The sequence below is a fragment of the Balaenoptera physalus genome (genome assembly GCF_965194825.1).
Source record: "Balaenoptera physalus genome assembly, chromosome: 20".
NCBI lineage: Eukaryota > Metazoa > Chordata > Mammalia > Artiodactyla > Balaenopteridae > Balaenoptera > Balaenoptera physalus.
This window is the reverse complement of record NC_138901.1, coordinates 10,948,566-10,965,793: the sequence shown is the minus strand read 5'-3', so window position 1 is coordinate 10,965,793 and position 17,228 is coordinate 10,948,566. Positions and strand designations below refer to the sequence as shown.

Below are 17,228 nucleotides of genomic sequence, written 5' to 3'. Positions count from 1 at the left end.
TGATCTTTGCTCTCAAGACTTCCCAGGTTTGTTGGTGGACACATGCAGACACATGTATACAAAGCAGGTGGGAGGAAAGAAGCAAAGAGCAGCGCCCCAGGGCCCGGGTCCCAGAGAAACTTGGGCCTTCCCAGCCCACCCAGATCCCATCACTCTCAGCTTGAATTAGTAGCTTGAATTCATTTCTCCTTTAATGGTCATAAGGCAACAGGCACAAATAGTGTCATATTGATAGCTACCACTTACTGCCTGCTTTCCATGGCCCAGGCTTTGAGATGAGTATCTGATAAATTGTAACCCATTCAATTCTCCTAACAGCCTTATTTGATGAAACTATTAGCTTCCCTGTTTTTGAACGAATAAACACAGCTAACCAGACAATCAGAATCAGCTCCAAAGACATCCAGAGTGGGTTGAGTCATGGGTCCCAAAGTTATGTCCACTAGGAACCTACCGATGGGACCTTTTTTGGAAAAGGCTTTGCAGATGTAATTAAGGTAAGGATCTCAAGATGAGATCCTCCTGTGTTATCCAGGTGAGCCCTAAATCCAATCACAAGTGTCCTTATAAGAGACAGAAGAGGAGAAGATGCAAAGAAGAAAGCCACGTGAAAATAGAGGCAGAGATTGGAGTGATATGGCCACAAACCAAGGATGCTGGGACCACCAGAAGCAGAAAGAGGCAAGAAATTTTCTCCCCTAGAGCCTTCAGAGGGAGCACAGCCCTGCTGACACCTTGATTTCAGACTTTTGGCCTCCAGACTGTGAGAGAAGACATTTCTGCTGTTTTAAGCCACCTGGTTTGTGATCATTTGTTGTGGCAGCTCTGGGACACTAATACAGTCCCCATGACTGGATCTCGGGTCCCCTTGGTGTTGTTCCTTAAAGTCCTGCACTCCCTGCCCTCACACGGGCCTTCCCGGTGCAACCTGCACTGAGCTGGCTCTGCAGAAAGGGCCTGCTGGGGCCACGGTGGCCGGGATGCAGGTCCTCACCAACTCTCATGGCCGTGTTTGTGAACCTGGGGCTGTGCAGCACCTCCTCCTCGTCCAGCTGGTCTAGCACCTTTGCCTGGCGCAGGTAGGGGGTGAGGCGGCTGGGGCAGATGCTGCGCACGATCCTGCAGCGGTGGTCCTCCATCATCTCCCACAGCATCTCCTCCTCCAGGGCGGTCAGCGAGGAGTCCGTGCGGCACAGTTCTGCCATGGCTGGGCCCGAGGGGAAGAGCAGCCATGGAGGGCTGGGATCAGGGACACAGCTTCCTGTACACAGGACCTTTCCATCCAAACCCTCTTCCCCACGTCACCAGTAGGGAGGAAATGACCAGTTCGGAGAGGACATGACACCCGATTCGGCCCTAGTGTCCCGTGACCAGCAAGAGGACACCATCGATTCTTACTGTTGATATCAAGTCGATTCCTCTACCTGGGGCAGAACAAGAAGAACTGGGTTTCTTTTGGATTCAGGAGACTGGATTTGCCTCTAAAACTCAGGAAGCTGCCCCTGGCCTGGGGAATTGGTTTACCAAATGAGGGTGACATTAAAAACCAGATGGATCTAGAACGTGCATTCTTAACAGGAGTGACAGAGCTTCCAAGGGGTCAAAAATGGATTCTTGAGCAAAAATTCTTACTCTTCTGTGTATAAAGCACAGATGTGCATAAACAGATACACAGTGTACCTGTGATGTTAATATCTTATGAAAGGGTGATTAGGGAGGGGGTAGGCACAATCACGTCTAAGATACAAGACCTTCTGTTAAGAGGACCTCAGGGGGCCCCTTCCCAGCCTGCCAGCCACAGAACACACACCCCACCCCCGGCTTTGTAATGAGCCACCTTCACAACTTTGCCCCGCCTGAGCCCCTCCTCCCTCCAGCCCTGGCACAAGGTCATTAGCCCATTGAGCCATCTAAATAACCCTAAGATGCTTTTAACCTGTAGCCTGTTTCAAGCATACTAAAAAAGTCCTGCAAATGATATAAAATATCCATGTACCTTCCATGCAGATTCAACCTGTCTTAACACTTTGCACCTGGCCTCCTTTTTAAGGAAGTGCAGTTCGTGTCAGCCCGGTCCTGTTGTCTCCTGGTCCTGCCCCTCGCTCTCTGCCCACAGGTAACTGCTGGGCCACGTGCTGTATATGAGTGTGTCTAAAACAATGCAGGGCACCTCTGCATGATTCTTTGTGCCAACAGGAACTTCATAAACAGTGTGGTGCTGGGCATGGCCCTACACTCTGCCCGTTTTTGAGGTTTAGCAAATGGATACGTGCAGCTTGAGATATTTTTTAACTGACTACTGGATTCAATTATACTAAGAAACCATAGTTGGTGCTCCTGTGGGCAGGCATTAGGGCATTTCGCCTTTTACTCCAACACACTGCCGCAGTGACCGTCCTTGTGCATTATCTTGGGCACAGCTGGGAGCATTTCTCTCAGACTCGCGAATTCCTATGATTTGGTTCTTTTCATCTGGAATGACAAGCTGGACTCGCTGGAGTCAAATACCTCTTGAAGAGGCCTGTACACGAAAAATGCTTGAAAACCAGAGAAAATCAACCCTTGTAAACTAAGAAAAAGAGGAGATGGTTGTTGGAGGTCCTGTCCCCATGAACAGCCCCCCACAATCCACGCGAGGGGCCCAGTCTTTAGCAAGGACTCACCAAAAGCTGCTCACATTCGTTTTTGCAGGCACTCCTCACAGTGGGATGCGATCCCGTGTTCTCTCCGAGGCCAAGTGTGGTGCTGGCAGGACGGGGCTGGATGGGGAGAGCCCGAAGACCAGTGCTAAGATGATCTCATATCTATTTCAAGCCATGTGACTTGTACCAAAACTCAAAGATTGGGCACCGAAGGCTAATGCAAGGGGGAGAAAAAAAAGCAAACTCTGATCCAGGAAATAATTCGACAGATCTTTGACCCTTACTGTTTATTCAGTAACTATAAAAGCTTCCTTGGGGCTTGAAAGCAGGTTTCTAGAAGGAAACTGAACTTTGAACCCTGGAATACCAAGGAGAGTGGGCAGGTGCAATAGCTACCCAGTGCGTCTTGGTCACCATGGGGCCGGATTCACTGACACCCTTCCCCTAAGTCTTGTACTCAGAGAGATGGATCTGCCAGGAGGGGTGTGGGTGGGAAAGGGCCCAGGGGTCTTACTGGCTGAGGGAGGATGGGGAGCAAGCTGAGGACAGGAGTTCTGTCCTTAGGCGGTTCATTCCTGGTTTCTTCAGGGAACAGTCAATGGATGCTCATGAATTAGGGCTTTATAGGCTGAATTGTGTCCCCTTAAAAGATATGCTGAAGTCCTCACCCCCAGTACCTGTGAATGTGACTTTATTTGGAAATAGGATCATTGCAGATGTGATCAAGATAAGGTCATTAGGGTGGGGCCTTGAATCCCATATGACTAGTGACCTTATAAGAAGAGAAGAGGCCCAGAGACAGACACACAGGGAGAAGCCATGTGACAACCGAGTCAGAGATCGGAGCGATGCTCATAGAAGCCAAGGGACGCCAAGGATTGCCAGCAACACCCAAGGCTCGGAGAAAGGCATGGAACAGATTCTCCCCTACACCTTCAGAGGGAGACTGGACCTGCTGGCACCTGGATTTTGGATTTCTAGCTTTCAGAACTGAGGGCAAATAAATTTCTGTTGTGGTAATGTATTATGTCAGCCCTGGGAAACTAATACATAGGGGCAAAGGGGATTTGGAAACTTGCCCAAGTCCTGGAGTGCCCAGCCACGTCCAAGCTGTCAACCACACACTTGAATGGAAGGCTCTCAAGCTCCTGGGATCTCTACCCAGTAGAAGTTTGCATCACTGGGGTGTGGCCCTCCAAATCAGGATGACCTTCTACCTTGCATTAGGACCAGCTATACAATCCACAGAGCCCAGTACAAAGTGAAAAATGGGCCCCTTGTTTAAAAAGTATCCAGAATTTCTAGACAGTGACAGCAGAGCATTAAACCAAGTGCGGGGCCCTGGGGACAGGTTACACCTATGAAGCTGGCCCTGCTTTGCATGATCAAGTGGTCTCCAGGCCCCCACTAAGTAATTTATGCCTAAATCTCTGTCTTGACCAAGTGTTTCTTTTGTGATGATCATTGCCCTTCTGTGAGGTTCTCTTTTAAATACCCCTGGGGGAATAAACATTCAGTCCTGGCACCTAGGTGCGAGTGGGCTTGTCAAGAGGTGGAGGGCCAAATGGGACCCACTTTCTCCATGGCTGCCAGGCTGGTGGCTTGGGGGCCCTGACAGGATTCTAACTGGTCAACCTTCATAGCAGAGGATTTTAACTAGCCAACCACCCAAGGACCCAGGACAGAGGATCAACTCTGGGAGCAGCCCTTCCAAGCCCCGTCCGGCCCTGCCTGGTGAAGGCCATGGTCTTTGCTTTCTCAGGCCCTGCCTGTCCTGGAAACCGGTGGGGCAGCAATAAGATCTCAGGTGCCCAGCCCCAGTGCATGGCCAAGGAGGCGGGGCCTGCCGGCACCTGATGGCCCAGCGCCCCCAGCCAAGATCCATCCCCTGCCCAGGAGGCCCTGAGTGGAGCTGAGTGCTTTTGCCCTTGGGAAGCTTTGCATTCCCTCCTGGCCTCCTCTGTTCCATCCCTACACTCGCTCATCCCAGCATCCTGTTCCCCTTAGCTGATCCCATGACCCCCAGGAATGCGTTGCCACGTGTGCTGAGGCATCTAAGGGTTCCCCTTGCGCCTTCTCAGATGACAACGTCGTGAGTGCAGCCACTCCTGCCACATCCATCTCAAAAGTTCTGGGTCAGATTCTACACATAGAACCAGTCCAAATGGGAAAGGTGCTGAATGAAGCAGACTCACAGAGTCTCTCTTCCCCAGTGCCTCACAAAATGAGCCAAAAAATGTAAAAAAAAAAAAAAAAAAAAAAGCCGCAGCAGCCACAAAATAGGAACGATGGAAAGATAAACGAGTTTTTCCCCCAAACGTTGAGAAATGTCATAATATCAGACGAGCCCCGCAATGGGTGGAGTGGTGTCAAGGGGCTCGGGGCCGCCAGTGACAAAACCAGGTCTCAACGGAGGCATGTCGATTTTATGTAAAGCCTCTACCTTGTCGTGGTTATCATAATCTCTTAACCTTAGTGGGAACTTTTAGGGAAGTAATGGTTCTTGGATTGAAAAACACTTATACTACATTCAACTATTTCATCATAATTTAATTTTAAATTAACTAAAGCTAAAATTTTACTTTGAAACCATGTGGATCTCATTTTTATTGAATGATGTTAGTGTATCTATCTCTCTAGCAGTCCCTCAATCCATATACTTATCCATCCATCCGTCTAATCTGTCCATCTGTCTATTGTTCAGTGTGTGTGTATGTGTGTCTGTGTGTGCACTCGAATGTGTGGGAGAGAGACAGAGAGAGAAAGAAACACAAAGAGATAGAAACAGAGAAACAGAGAAAGAGAGCAGGTAGATTCTGGAATGCTGTTCCCTGATGCTAATACTCATTATTTGTGGTTGTAGAATTTTAGGAAATCTGTTGCTTTCTTTTTTTCTATTAATTAAACTTTTTAGAATGAGCAAGCATGGGTTCAATAACAACCATAAACTCATTGTTTCAGAAAACAATCAAATTAACTCAGTTGATCAAGCAGAGAGGGAAGTCATCACAGATAAGGTGCCCATCAGTCTTGGAGCGCCTGGGATACTTCCTGTCCAAGCATGATTATTCACCGTGCCCCCCTTTCTCTCTCACAAGTGACATGGTTTGGGTGACCAACTATCAGAGACCAGTAGAGGCGTCCCCTCTCTTGCTTTTCCCTCAGTCCTGCAAGGAAGAGCCAACCCTCATGTGTGCCGGGCACAGAGATGGTGGGAGCGGACCAGGTTGACAGGTGCTGGCTGAAGAGGGGAAATTCTGGAAAAGGCAGGGGCGTGGGGAAGGAAGACTTGATTGGCCCAGTCCTGCATCAGTGGGGAAGGACTGCTTCTTACCCCCAGGACGGGATTTCTTAACCTTCCACTTAATAAAGGAGAGGGGAGCACATTTATAAAACCCTGTGTTCCCCACAAATCTCTCATAAAATATCCACCTTAATATGCATCAAGCCTGAGCCTGAAGATTAAAAAACAGATGGGAAATAAGTACACTGGCCCTGAATGGTGAACCTAAATGCCTTCCTTTGACTGGGGTCAATGGCCCTGGATTAGTTGGCTCAAAGGAGACAGTGACCCGAAAACTTGGGCTCACAGAATATTAACTTTTATTTTTAGTAGATTACACCCTGGCGTGCTGTCTGGTATTATATGATATAGCTGCCAAGGGTCTGGGTCGGGGAGCACATCTCCAGCCTGCAGCTCAAACTCTGGGAGCTCCAGATGCCCAGGTCTCCGTGGATGCCCTGACGACCAGGACTGGCTGGAAAGCCTTCCCTGGGCTGGATCACAGGGGGTGACAGCCTGCCCTGGGAGCGTCTTCTAGTCCGACTGCCACCCCTGACCCCGCCTACCGTAGCATCACAGGACTCCCAAGGAACATCTGACTGCTCACAGACTCCCACTCCCATCAAAGTGAACTCAGAAAATCAGGGCCAGCTCAAGCGACAAGCTGCCTTACCAGGACAGCTGAAGACAGGTCTCTCTAGGACTCTCTAAACCTCAACCAACTACCCCTGGCTCCTGGGACCTGTCAGCCACACCAGGGTTTGAGTATAAGTGGGCGTAGCCGAGTAGAAGCCATGCTAGTCCCTGCTTCATGCAGTGAAGCAGCTTAAGACAGGTCCCCAAATGGGAGTTTAAAATGTGGGAGTTTCTTTGCAACTCAGCCCCAATGTAAATAGGGGTGAGTCCTAACAGTAAAGAAAATTTAGCCCAGAGATCCCTAAGGATATTTTAAACTCTATAAAATCCTCTTTTCACCCTACAGCAATTCTAGAGGGAGTCTTAGATTATAAGACCCCTGAGCCTCTAAGATGTGGGTCCTCCTATTTGACCCTTTCCCATGTCAGCATTCTTCTCAGACCCCAAGGTGCAGATCTTCCCTTGCCTGTGAAGTAGGGGAGAAGGATAAACGCGCGCGCACACACACACAGGCATGCACAGTACTCCAGAATAGGGGGAATGAGTTAGAGGAAGCTTAAGGGAATTGATGACCCACAAATATGGTGAGTGAGGCAGAAGTTCACCAAGCACAAAAGGGGTGCTCCCTGGCACCCCTCAGCTAAAATCTGGCACCGAAGTGCCATTGTAAATGTCCAGCTAGGCCCTTACCGCAGATAGGAGGCAGCTGGTCTTACTCACTTGATACCTGAACTTAGAAACCTTCCTTCCTTTTCTTTTGTCCTGGGCAACGATGCAGAGATAAGAGTACTAAACAGAGCATTCCTTTCACCCAGCATGGCCCACGCTGTCTTAAGGTGGTACTTAGCAGCCAGAGAATGTTCAAGTAATTTAACCAAGCAAAACGGGACAAGCTGCTTTCTCCTCTCGTACCCAAACCAGGCACCCCCTCCACGCCTTATAAGGAGGAAGCCGGCCCCTCTCATTCCCCTGTAGACAGCTCTTGGACCCCATTCTTGGCCTATCCACCCTCCCTGGGTATGACGACCTTCTCTCCTGGGGACAGACTCCGTGTACTTGCCTTCCTTGTCCTTGAGAAGCGATGGCTGACCAGCCACAGTCTTGACTGAGCAGCCGCAGACAAGCAGGTTTGACAGGCGCGTCCGTCTGGGCCCTGCCCACAGGAGCTGCACCTCACTCGAGCCTCCATGCATCAGTGAAACGCCAACACATTCCCACAGCAGGGAGGATGGGTGTGAAGGGTTTGTTTTGCCTTTGTGAGAACCACAGGAACCCTCCGAGAACTGCCCGTGTATCTGGTCAACCCACAGAAGACGGTGATTGAGAAGATGATGGAAAATCTTGGAGTGGATAGAATATTCTCTTCTATGTGAGCAGTCAGCCCATAGATCCTTCAGAAAAGTCCTAGGAAGTTTAGGATAAATTCTGGACCTCTTCTTTGGTTCTCATGAGCAATTCTGGGAAGTATCTAAATAGTTCCAATAGATCCATCTAAAAATCAACATTTGATAATTACTATTCAGATTTGAATGAAAGTCTTGGTTCTTCTATGTTCAGATATATCCAGAATGTGATCACTCTCGCCCTTTGCACTGCTGGGATCTGATCAGCGCCTACCCAGACCTCTGCAATGACCTCCTAGCTGCTTTCTCCATGCCCCCCGAGGCAGGTTCTCAACACAGCAGACAGGGTCTCCCTGCTAAAGGATGAGTCAGGTCATGTCATTTCCTTTGCTCTACAAATCCTCGAGGACTAACCATGCCTCACAGGTGAGACTCTGATTTCCTGGTACTTGCTGACCACATTTGCATTTATCTGCTCCACATATGGGGCCTCCTTGCTAGTCTTTGACTGCTCCAGGCACATGCCAGTCCCAGGGCCTTTGTACTTGCCTCTGCCTGCAATGCTCTTTCCTCCATCTCCTTCAGGACTCCACTCAAGGCCCACCTTCCTAGAGAGGCCTTTCCAGCCATTCTATTTAAAATCGTAGGACTGGGCTTCCCTGGTGGCGCAGTGGTTAAGAATCCGCCTGCCAATGCAGGGGACACGGGTTCGAGCCCTGGTCCGGGAAGATCCCACATGCCGTGGAGCAACTAAGCCCATGCGCCACAACTACTGAGCCTGCACTCTAGAGCCTGCGAGCCACAACTACTGAAGCCTGCATGCCTAGAGCCCGTGCTCCGCAACAAGACAAGCCACCGCAGTGAGAAGCCCACACACCACAACGAAGAGTAGCCCCCGCTCACCGCAACTAGAGAAAGCCCATGCACAGCAATGAAGACCCAACACAGCCAAAATAAATTAAATAAATAAATAAATAAATAAATAAAAGGTCTCATTTAAAAAAATAAATAAATAAAATCGTAGACTTCCCACACGGCTCCCCATCCCCCTTTCCCTATTTCATTTTTCTCTACTGGACACACTGCTCCCCGACATATTATATATTCTAATTATTTATCTGTCTCTTGCCTGCCTCCCCATGACAAGCCTGAAACTTCCAGAGGACAAGAATTCTTGCCTTTCTTGTTTTCTGCTGTGTCCCCCACCTGAGAAGAGTGTGCTCCATGCATACTAGTTGGGTGAATCAATAAGCATTGGTTGGGTGTCTGGTTCCCACTGATGCATATACTACTCAAGAAAGAAGGGACAATCATAATTCCATGGCCTACGTGAGTAGGAAGGACCTTAAGGATTATCCTCCTGACAAAGGCAGGTTCCCAAGGTCACACAGCTAACTGATGGAGGAACAGCAACCAGAACCCAAGTCTCTTCCTTCTGGTGAGTGAGAGGGATGGGGCTGTGGCCGCTCGGGGCAGAGTAGGTAAGAACACAGGTCCGAGCTCAGATAAGAAAATAAGTTCTTGGACCAGAGCCCCAGCCCTGCTGCACATCAGCTACCCTCTGGGGCAGGTTATTTAAACCCCTAAGCCTCAGCTTTCTTACTTCTCCAGTGGGGCTAATAGTGGCACCTGCTTCATGGTGGGAAAGCACTTCTCTCTGTGCCTGGTGCATAGAAAGTTCTAGATAGTTATGAAAAACTCAAAATGCTGTCCTTCCAGGTAAAAGAGGGGGCCAGAGCCTCACTAAGCCTCTGTTAAGAACAGAAATTCCAAGTGTTATAGGACCAGAGTTGAGAAAGCCCCAGCCCCCCAAGGTCCGTGAGCTTTCTGAGGGCAAAAACTGTTTCTTAGTCACCACTGGGTCTTCAGGAGGACCCCGACTGACAGTTATTCTGTATGACACGGGACTATAGCTGTGTACACAATTCTAGGGTCAATCAAACAGCATTTTGGCAACCTGGCTCAATGGGAAGAGTATGTCCTGGAGAAACTCCCAAGCCCCAGGGGGCACCAGGATAGCACCACCTGGTGAGCACAGCCCCCAGCAGCAATCAATAAAGGATCAAGGAGTGAGCGATAGACGGTCATTGTGAATGCCCTGGGCACTCTGTGGAGGGCCTCTGGGTGCTACCTTATCCATAAAATGTAGGGAGTTGGTGGGGGGTCCTGGGTTTGCCTTGGAATCAAGATGTTAACACCACTTGCGGATGCAGGTGCTACAGGGAAGGCCCTGTAGGAATAAAGTTCAGAGTCGCAGCAGAGAGCAACCGGGGACAGGGTTCCAGGCTGAGGTGTGGCTCGCTGGCCTCTGCATGGGAGCACGGACCCCCCCACACACACCCACCCTGGCCTGCACCAAAGCGGGGAGTGGACCAGGGGAAGTCGGGAAGCAGCAATTTCCACAGGAACAGGTGAGACCGGTCATTCCCTGCTGCTTCTCACATTTGAACATGCAACTGCCTACCTGACAACTCCCCTTGGATACCTAGGCATCTCAAATTTAACCCATGGAAATCAGATCCTTTTTTTTCCTTTTTTTTTTAAGAGACAGGGTCTTGCTAAGTTGCCCAGGCTGGAGTGCGATGGTTATTCACAGGAGCAATCCCACTACTCATCAGCATGGGAGTTTTGACCTGCTCCGTTTCTGACCTGGGCCAGTTCACCCCTCCTTAGACAACCTGGTGGTCCCCTGCTCCTGGGAGGTCACCATATTGATGCTGAACTTAGTGCGGACACTTGATCGGCATAGCGTGCTATGTAAATCCTGGGCTCAAGCACAGATCTATTATTAAAAAATGTTTGTTAATTGAGGTGAAATTCACATAACATAAAATTAACCATTTTAAAGTGAACAATTCAGTGGCATTTAGTACATTCACAATGCTGTGAAACCATCTCCTCTATCTAGTTCCAAAATATTTTTGTCACTCCAAAAAGAAAACCTGTGCCCATCAAGCAGCCCCTCCCCCCATTCCCTGGTAACCACTAAGCTGCTTTCTGTCTCTATGGACTTGCCTATTTTGGACATTTCACATCAATGGAATCATACATATGTGACCTTGGAGGTCTGGCTTCTTTCATGTAGCATAATGGCTGAATAACGTCCCATTGTGTGGGTGGACCACGTTGTGTTTATCCATTCATCTGTCGGTGGACACTGGGTTGTTCCTGCCTTTTGGCTGTTGTGAGTCCTGTCGCTATGAACACATGGGCACATGTGTTTTTTGGATCTGTTGGTTTTGCCCTCAAACCACACAACACTGCTGCCCATGGCTTCCCCATCTCACGATGGTACCACCCAGATGCTCACACCTGAAACCCAGGAGTCAATTTTCATCCTTTAAACCCTAACAGCCCCCTCTATCCCATGTGTCAGCCCTGTCCAGAATGTCTCCTGAGCCCTCCTCTCACCATCTCCACTGCATCAGCTCCAGCAGCCACCACCACCTCTCCAACGGGTCTCCCAGCCCCTCTCTGGCCCCTTCACGTCAACCGTTCAACCTCTTGCTGCAGCCAGGTCATCTTTCTCCACTTGATCTTAGCCAAAAGGGTGAAAAGTGATAAGCCAGGTCATCTTCCCAAACTGTTTATCAGAATGAATCCTCTCCCCACAAAGAAAGACAACCCTGAAGTGGCTCCTACGGCAACCATGATGCATTTAAACTCTATTTCACAGTCTATAAGACCTTTTATGATCTGGCCCTGTTCACCCCTTCTCCCACTCCCCCTCTTGCCCACACTCTCGATGCTGCAACCATGCTGGCTTTCTGTCCCTTGATTGTGTCAATCCCCGGTCCACCTGGGGGTCTCCACACTCCCTGTGCCTTCTTCCTGGAACCTGGGGTGTTACCGCGGCCACCTCTTCTCACAATTCACGTGGAACCTTCCTCCAGTCACCTGGTAAATCTGCAACCCATTAAGTCTGCCACTTTGCCTCATTTTATCTGAATCACACAAATTACAAAGCCTACAATTATTTTATTGCCCTCCTCTGGAACACAAGCTCCATGAGGACAGCACTGTCTGTCCTGTTTGCCGCCCAGTACAGCCCCTGGAACAGCGCCTGCACCAGGAAGATGCTCCAGGCACATCTGTGGCCAAAATGTCAGATGCCAGCAGTGTGGAGTCCCGGGTCCAGCTGGGTGGGATCTGGTGATGTTTAGTAAGGTGCCCTGCCTGGCTGGGTGGGTTAGAGGTGGCTGTGCCTACGAAGGAACAGGGTTTGTCATTTAATACCAGGTGATAGGTGAGGTTTCTGGCAGGAAGTCGCTCTTTGGGGACAGCCCCTAGGATCCAGGACATCAACTCCTGTGGTGGTGATTCATGGAAACCCAGCCCAGCCCAGCAGCACTACACCCGAACTTCCACCCATCCCAGACAAGACGAGCTGACTTGATTGTGTACACCCTGAGTCCAGTAAGGGTTCAGGGAAGAGGCAGGTCAGCTCCTCAGGTGCAGCCCGCTGAGCTTCTCCTGTCTTGCCCACCACTCCGGCATGAGCTGGGAGAGTTCCTGTGCTCCTCCTCCCCTCTTGCGTTGGACATCCAGGCACACCACGCTGTACTAGGGCAGCGCTGGGGAACAAAACAGACATGGGCCTGCCCTCCTTGAGATTAGTCTAATCAGGAGAGATAACCTCCCTCCCACAGGTTTGGAAAGCATGGGAAGTGAGGTGCAGGAGACAGAGGGCTGTGCCCAGACGTAATAGGCAGGTCCACCTGGGTGCCCCAGAGCCCTGGGACAAAGGATGCAGGCATGGTAAGCCATATAGACACACTTTTTCGGGGACTCAGAGTGGGGCAGCTTCTACCCCTTGCTGCGCTGGAAGTTACTTTTAACTTAACAGGCTGGGCATTAGTTTTCCCAGCAGTAAAATGATTAAGACATGATATATGCCTGCACTCCTTAGTTGAAATTGTAATGGAGGTTTCTGATAAAAATTAAAACATTAATCTGGACATTTAAGCAGTGGAATTATGTACTGACAGCCAATGTGGGCTGTCAGTTCTTGCTTTGTAAGTACAATTGACTTTTTTTTTTTTTTTCTGATCAGAAGTTTCTAGGAGATAGTTTTTTCTTTCACATCTTTATTGGAGTATAAATGCTTTACAGTGTTGTGTTAGTTTCTGCTGTACAACAAAGTGAATCAGCCATATGTATACATATATCCCCATATCCCCTCCCTCTTGAGCCTCCCTCCCTCCCTCCCTATCCCACCCCTCTAGATCGTCACACAGCATCGAGTTGATCTCCTTGTGCTATGCAGCAGCTTCCCACTAGCCATCCGTTTTACATTTGGTAGTGTATATATGTCAGTGTTACTCTCTCACTTCATCCCAGCTTCCCCTTTCCCCACCACCGTGCCCTCAAGTCTGTTCTCTACGTCTCTATCTTTATTCCTGCCCTAAAAAGGAATGAAATTGAGCTATTTGTGGTGAGGTGGATAGACCTAGGATCTGTCATACAGAGTGAAGTAAGTCAGAAAGATAAAAACAAATACTGTATGCCAATGTATATATATGGAATTTTAAAAAGTGGTACTGATGAACCTAGTCACAGTTGACACTTGAACAACAGGAGTTTGAACTGTGCGGATAACATCTACAGTGTTTTATATCATATAAGACAATATTGATGTAGGTACTGAGAGACGGATGATTCATCTTGTAAACATGTAACTGAAAGTGGGGTCCGGCTGCTCGCCGCTCAATGGCCAATAAAGAGGCAAGGTTGGTGGAAAGGAAAGTTTGCTTTATTTTGGGCGCTGAGAATGGGGTCGGGGGGGGAGGCGGACACCTGTCCAAAGGCCAACTCCCCCCACCTGACAATCAGGGGGCAAGAGTTTTTATAGGCAGAGGGAGGGGGCTACGTGTAGAAGCAGCACAGTCAGCTCTGACAATCATCTTGAAATTGGTCATTGGTGGTCTGACCAGCATCATCTTGATAGTTTTAAGTACAGTTAATCTTCAGTTCCATGGTTGGTTTGTTCCCACTTCCTTGAGGCCAATTCTCAGGATTGTGGCAGCTTCTGTCATGGCTAGAGTCTGGTTATCATGTAGTTAACTTCTTCCACCTGGTGGGGGTTTCAGTATCTATAAGACAGCTCACAGGACACGGCTCAGAATACTATCTATAGCCCTTGAGGAGGAACAAAAGGTCCTTGACTTTGCTTAGTGACTAAACTTTTATTATTTAGTCTTGGACAATTTTCTTTTGTTTCTGCATTTTCCCACTTCTCTGACTTAACTTATTCTTTAGCTAAAGTTTTACCACAGACAAAAGGCAGGTGGAGGACAGAGGGGAAGGACCATTGTGTCCTGCTGTGTTTCAAACAGACAATGTAAACTTGGAGTATCGATCATTACAGTACAGTATCGTAAATGTATTTTCTCTTCCTTATGATTTTCTTCACAGACATTTTCTTTTCTCTAGCTTACTTTATTGTAAGAATACAGTGTATAATACATATAAATACAACATGTGTTAATCGACTGTATGTTATGGGTAAGGCTTCTGGTCAACAGTAGGCTATTAGTAGTTAAGTTTTCGGGGAGTCAAAGGTTATACTTGGATTTTCGAGTATGCAGGGAGTTGGCGCCCCCAACCCCCATGTTGCTCAAGGGTCAACTGTGGAGGCTTAGGTCCAGCATAACATAGCTACGCAGAGCAAGTATTTTAACAAATAGGGCAAAGAGCCAGACATGTTCCAACACACGACTGCCTAGGTTATTCTCACCTGCTGTTGATAAAGCAAAGCGCGTTTCAGGGAATTCCCTGGTGGTCCAGTGGTTAGGACTCCACGCATCCATTCACTGCGGGGAGTGGGGGGGCCCTGGCTTCGATACCTGGTCGGGGAACTAAGATCCTGCATGCCGCCTGGTGAGGCCAAAAAAAAGGAAAAAAAAAAAAAAAAAAGCAAAGTGCATTTCGGATCTCGGATCTTAGTGACACTGAGACCTTTGGTGAGCATCGTAAAGGCCTTGTGAAAATTGGCACAGAGTCTGAGAAAAACCTCTTCTCCTGAGAGGAGCTCTTATCCTGGTTGCAATTACTCAGAGCCCTCTTTCCTGTGTAATAAAAACATGGCTCTCTATGACCTATTGTGCCCACTGCCAGCTCCTAGTTCCTGGAAGAGTGAAGGTACACTCCTTATCATTCCAAAGAGGCCTCCCGGTGGACCTGCCCCTTCTGTCGTTACCTTGGGGGAGGGGTCAGCCCCTTTGATTAGAGGAACCTCAAGGAGTACTAAGGCCAAGTCTGCTTGGTTGCCACCTTTGTTCCCTGACACTGCACGCCCACGCCCACCCGACTCCTGTCATCTTCATGGACTCTGGCCTAAAAAGTTAAAAAGTTATTGGCGCCAAACAAAAGGAAGAGGGCCTTAAGATGTGTATTCAGACATTGAGCAAAAGGGACATTGCCAGGAAAATGGCATAAAATATCATAAATGTGTGAAGGCAAGAGACAAGTCCAGGGGGATCATCAATAAGATCAAAAATCTCTCAATAAGTACAAAAGAGGCAATCATCCTCTTCAAACTTAGTAGAAGAGTGCAATAATTTCATCCCCTCCCCATTGATATCAGATTCATAAAGTCAGCGATCTTCAGTTTACTCTTTCCCCATACCCTTGGCAAGGTTATTTCACATGCTGTTAAGTACCTAGAGCAGCACCATCCAATAGGAATACCACATATAATTAAAATGTTTCTAGTAGCCATATTTCAAAAAGTAAAAAGAAATGGGTGAAATTAATTTAAATAACATATTTTAACTCAGTGTATCTAAAATATGGACATTTCAACACATAATCAGTATAAAAATTATTAATGAGGTCTTTCACATTCTTTTCTTATACTAAGTCTGAAACCTGTGTGCATTTTACAACACAGCCCTAGGGCACAGCTTGCAAAACAGAGTGTGGGCAACTTCAGAGAGGGTACTGGATAACTCTTTGTGGAGTGAGAAGACATAAGAACTTATATTTGCATTTTATTTACTTTAAAGTCTAAGAAAGAAATTCAAATTTATAAATATTTGACTGATACTGGCATCCTTATCAGGCATGTTTATCAGGTCAATTATCTTGTAAGGTCTGGACCTATTCCAAAGTCAGGGCAAGAGCTTCAGGGCAAGTAAGACCCCTCATTTCCTTGTTTGCTGTCAACATACTGCAAACCTCTGCATTCTAAGTGTGCCTGGTTTAGTGGATAAAATGATTACTGCTAAAAGTTTTCACTAAATTAACCTTCACAACAGGAGAGCGTTCAAGCAGTCCTGGAAAAAGGCTGTTAAGAGATTAAAGATGTGCCCAGTGATGCGAGACAAGCAAACAATGAGAAAGGACGGAGCTTGCACTTGGGCAAGTGTAAGTTTCACAAAGTTAAAAACGCTATTTTCACACAACACAGATGAACGCACGTCAGGTGGTGACGGTGGTTCAGGAGCCAGATTTTTAGAGGCACTTAAAGACGTTTAGGGTAACATGGCATAACTGGAAATATTCTGCAGGTCAACCGAAAGCCATCACCTCCAGGGTCATCTTTTCTGCAGGGCGGGATTTAGCAGCACCTCCACCAGACACGCGGAATCCAGGGCCTTAATGAACAGACAGACGCACAGTCCAGCAAGGCGCGGCCCAAGGTCACGCGGCCAGTTCTGGGGGTCCTGGTGCCGGGGACCGTCGCAGGACCCTTACTCTCCCAACACACTCGACCCCGGGTAGGGGCTTTTCCATTAGGGGGTTAAAAACCGGCCTGGGGGTGTTAAAGTGAGAGCTGACAAGCAGGCAGTTAAAGATTCCAGACTTTCCAAAAGCAGACGATGTGCAGTGAGGATTTCCATCGGGCGGCAGTGATAACGAGTAGTAATGCGTTTGCCGGCGTCCCCGGCCGGCGACAACGTTGGAACATGCGTACACACGAAAGAATGGGCACAGGTGGGGACCCACGCCCAGGTTCCCACTCGAAGCAGGGCCGCCTAGAGACCCCGCCCGGAGCAGGGTCGCCATGGCGCGGTCCGCAGCCCGTCTGCAGGGGCGCCAGGTCTACCGTCCCGCGCGGAAAAGCCATTAACTGGAGAGGACTACCTCAGCCAGAGAGCCAGGCCGGGAGTACCACACCCAGTACGAATCTCTGCACCCTGCCGCCTCCGCACCGTTTGTAGGGGTGGGCGGAGTCCGCTTCCGCGAGATCCCGCGGGAGCCCCTCCCGCGCAAGAGCCGCAGCACCGCCCTTTTCCCTGCAGCAGGCGCCCTTTCCCCTTTCACGTGACCAGGAGCTCCCCGCCCCTTCCGAGGCTTGGCCCCGACGCACGCTCGTACGCA

The 17,228-nt window shown here is 48.8% G+C and overlaps 1 protein-coding gene across 7 annotated transcripts in view; it reads right to left on the bottom strand.

Moving 5' to 3' along the window:
• Window positions 1–17,168, bottom strand: part of CARD14 (caspase recruitment domain family member 14) — a 37,717-nt gene extending 20,549 nt beyond the window's left edge. For 6 of the 7 annotated variants that reach the window (XM_082441514.1, XM_082441513.1, XM_082441515.1 and 3 more), the window contains exon 1: window positions 995–17,168. In XM_082441514.1, coding sequence (XP_082297640.1) covers window positions 995–1,205 — 211 coding nt within the window. In that variant the 5' untranslated portion in view covers window positions 1,206–17,168. The remainder of the gene's footprint in view (window positions 1–994) is intronic. The other variant, XM_082441512.1, reaches the window with a different exon arrangement.
• Window positions 17,169–17,228: the final 60 nt, after the last annotated feature.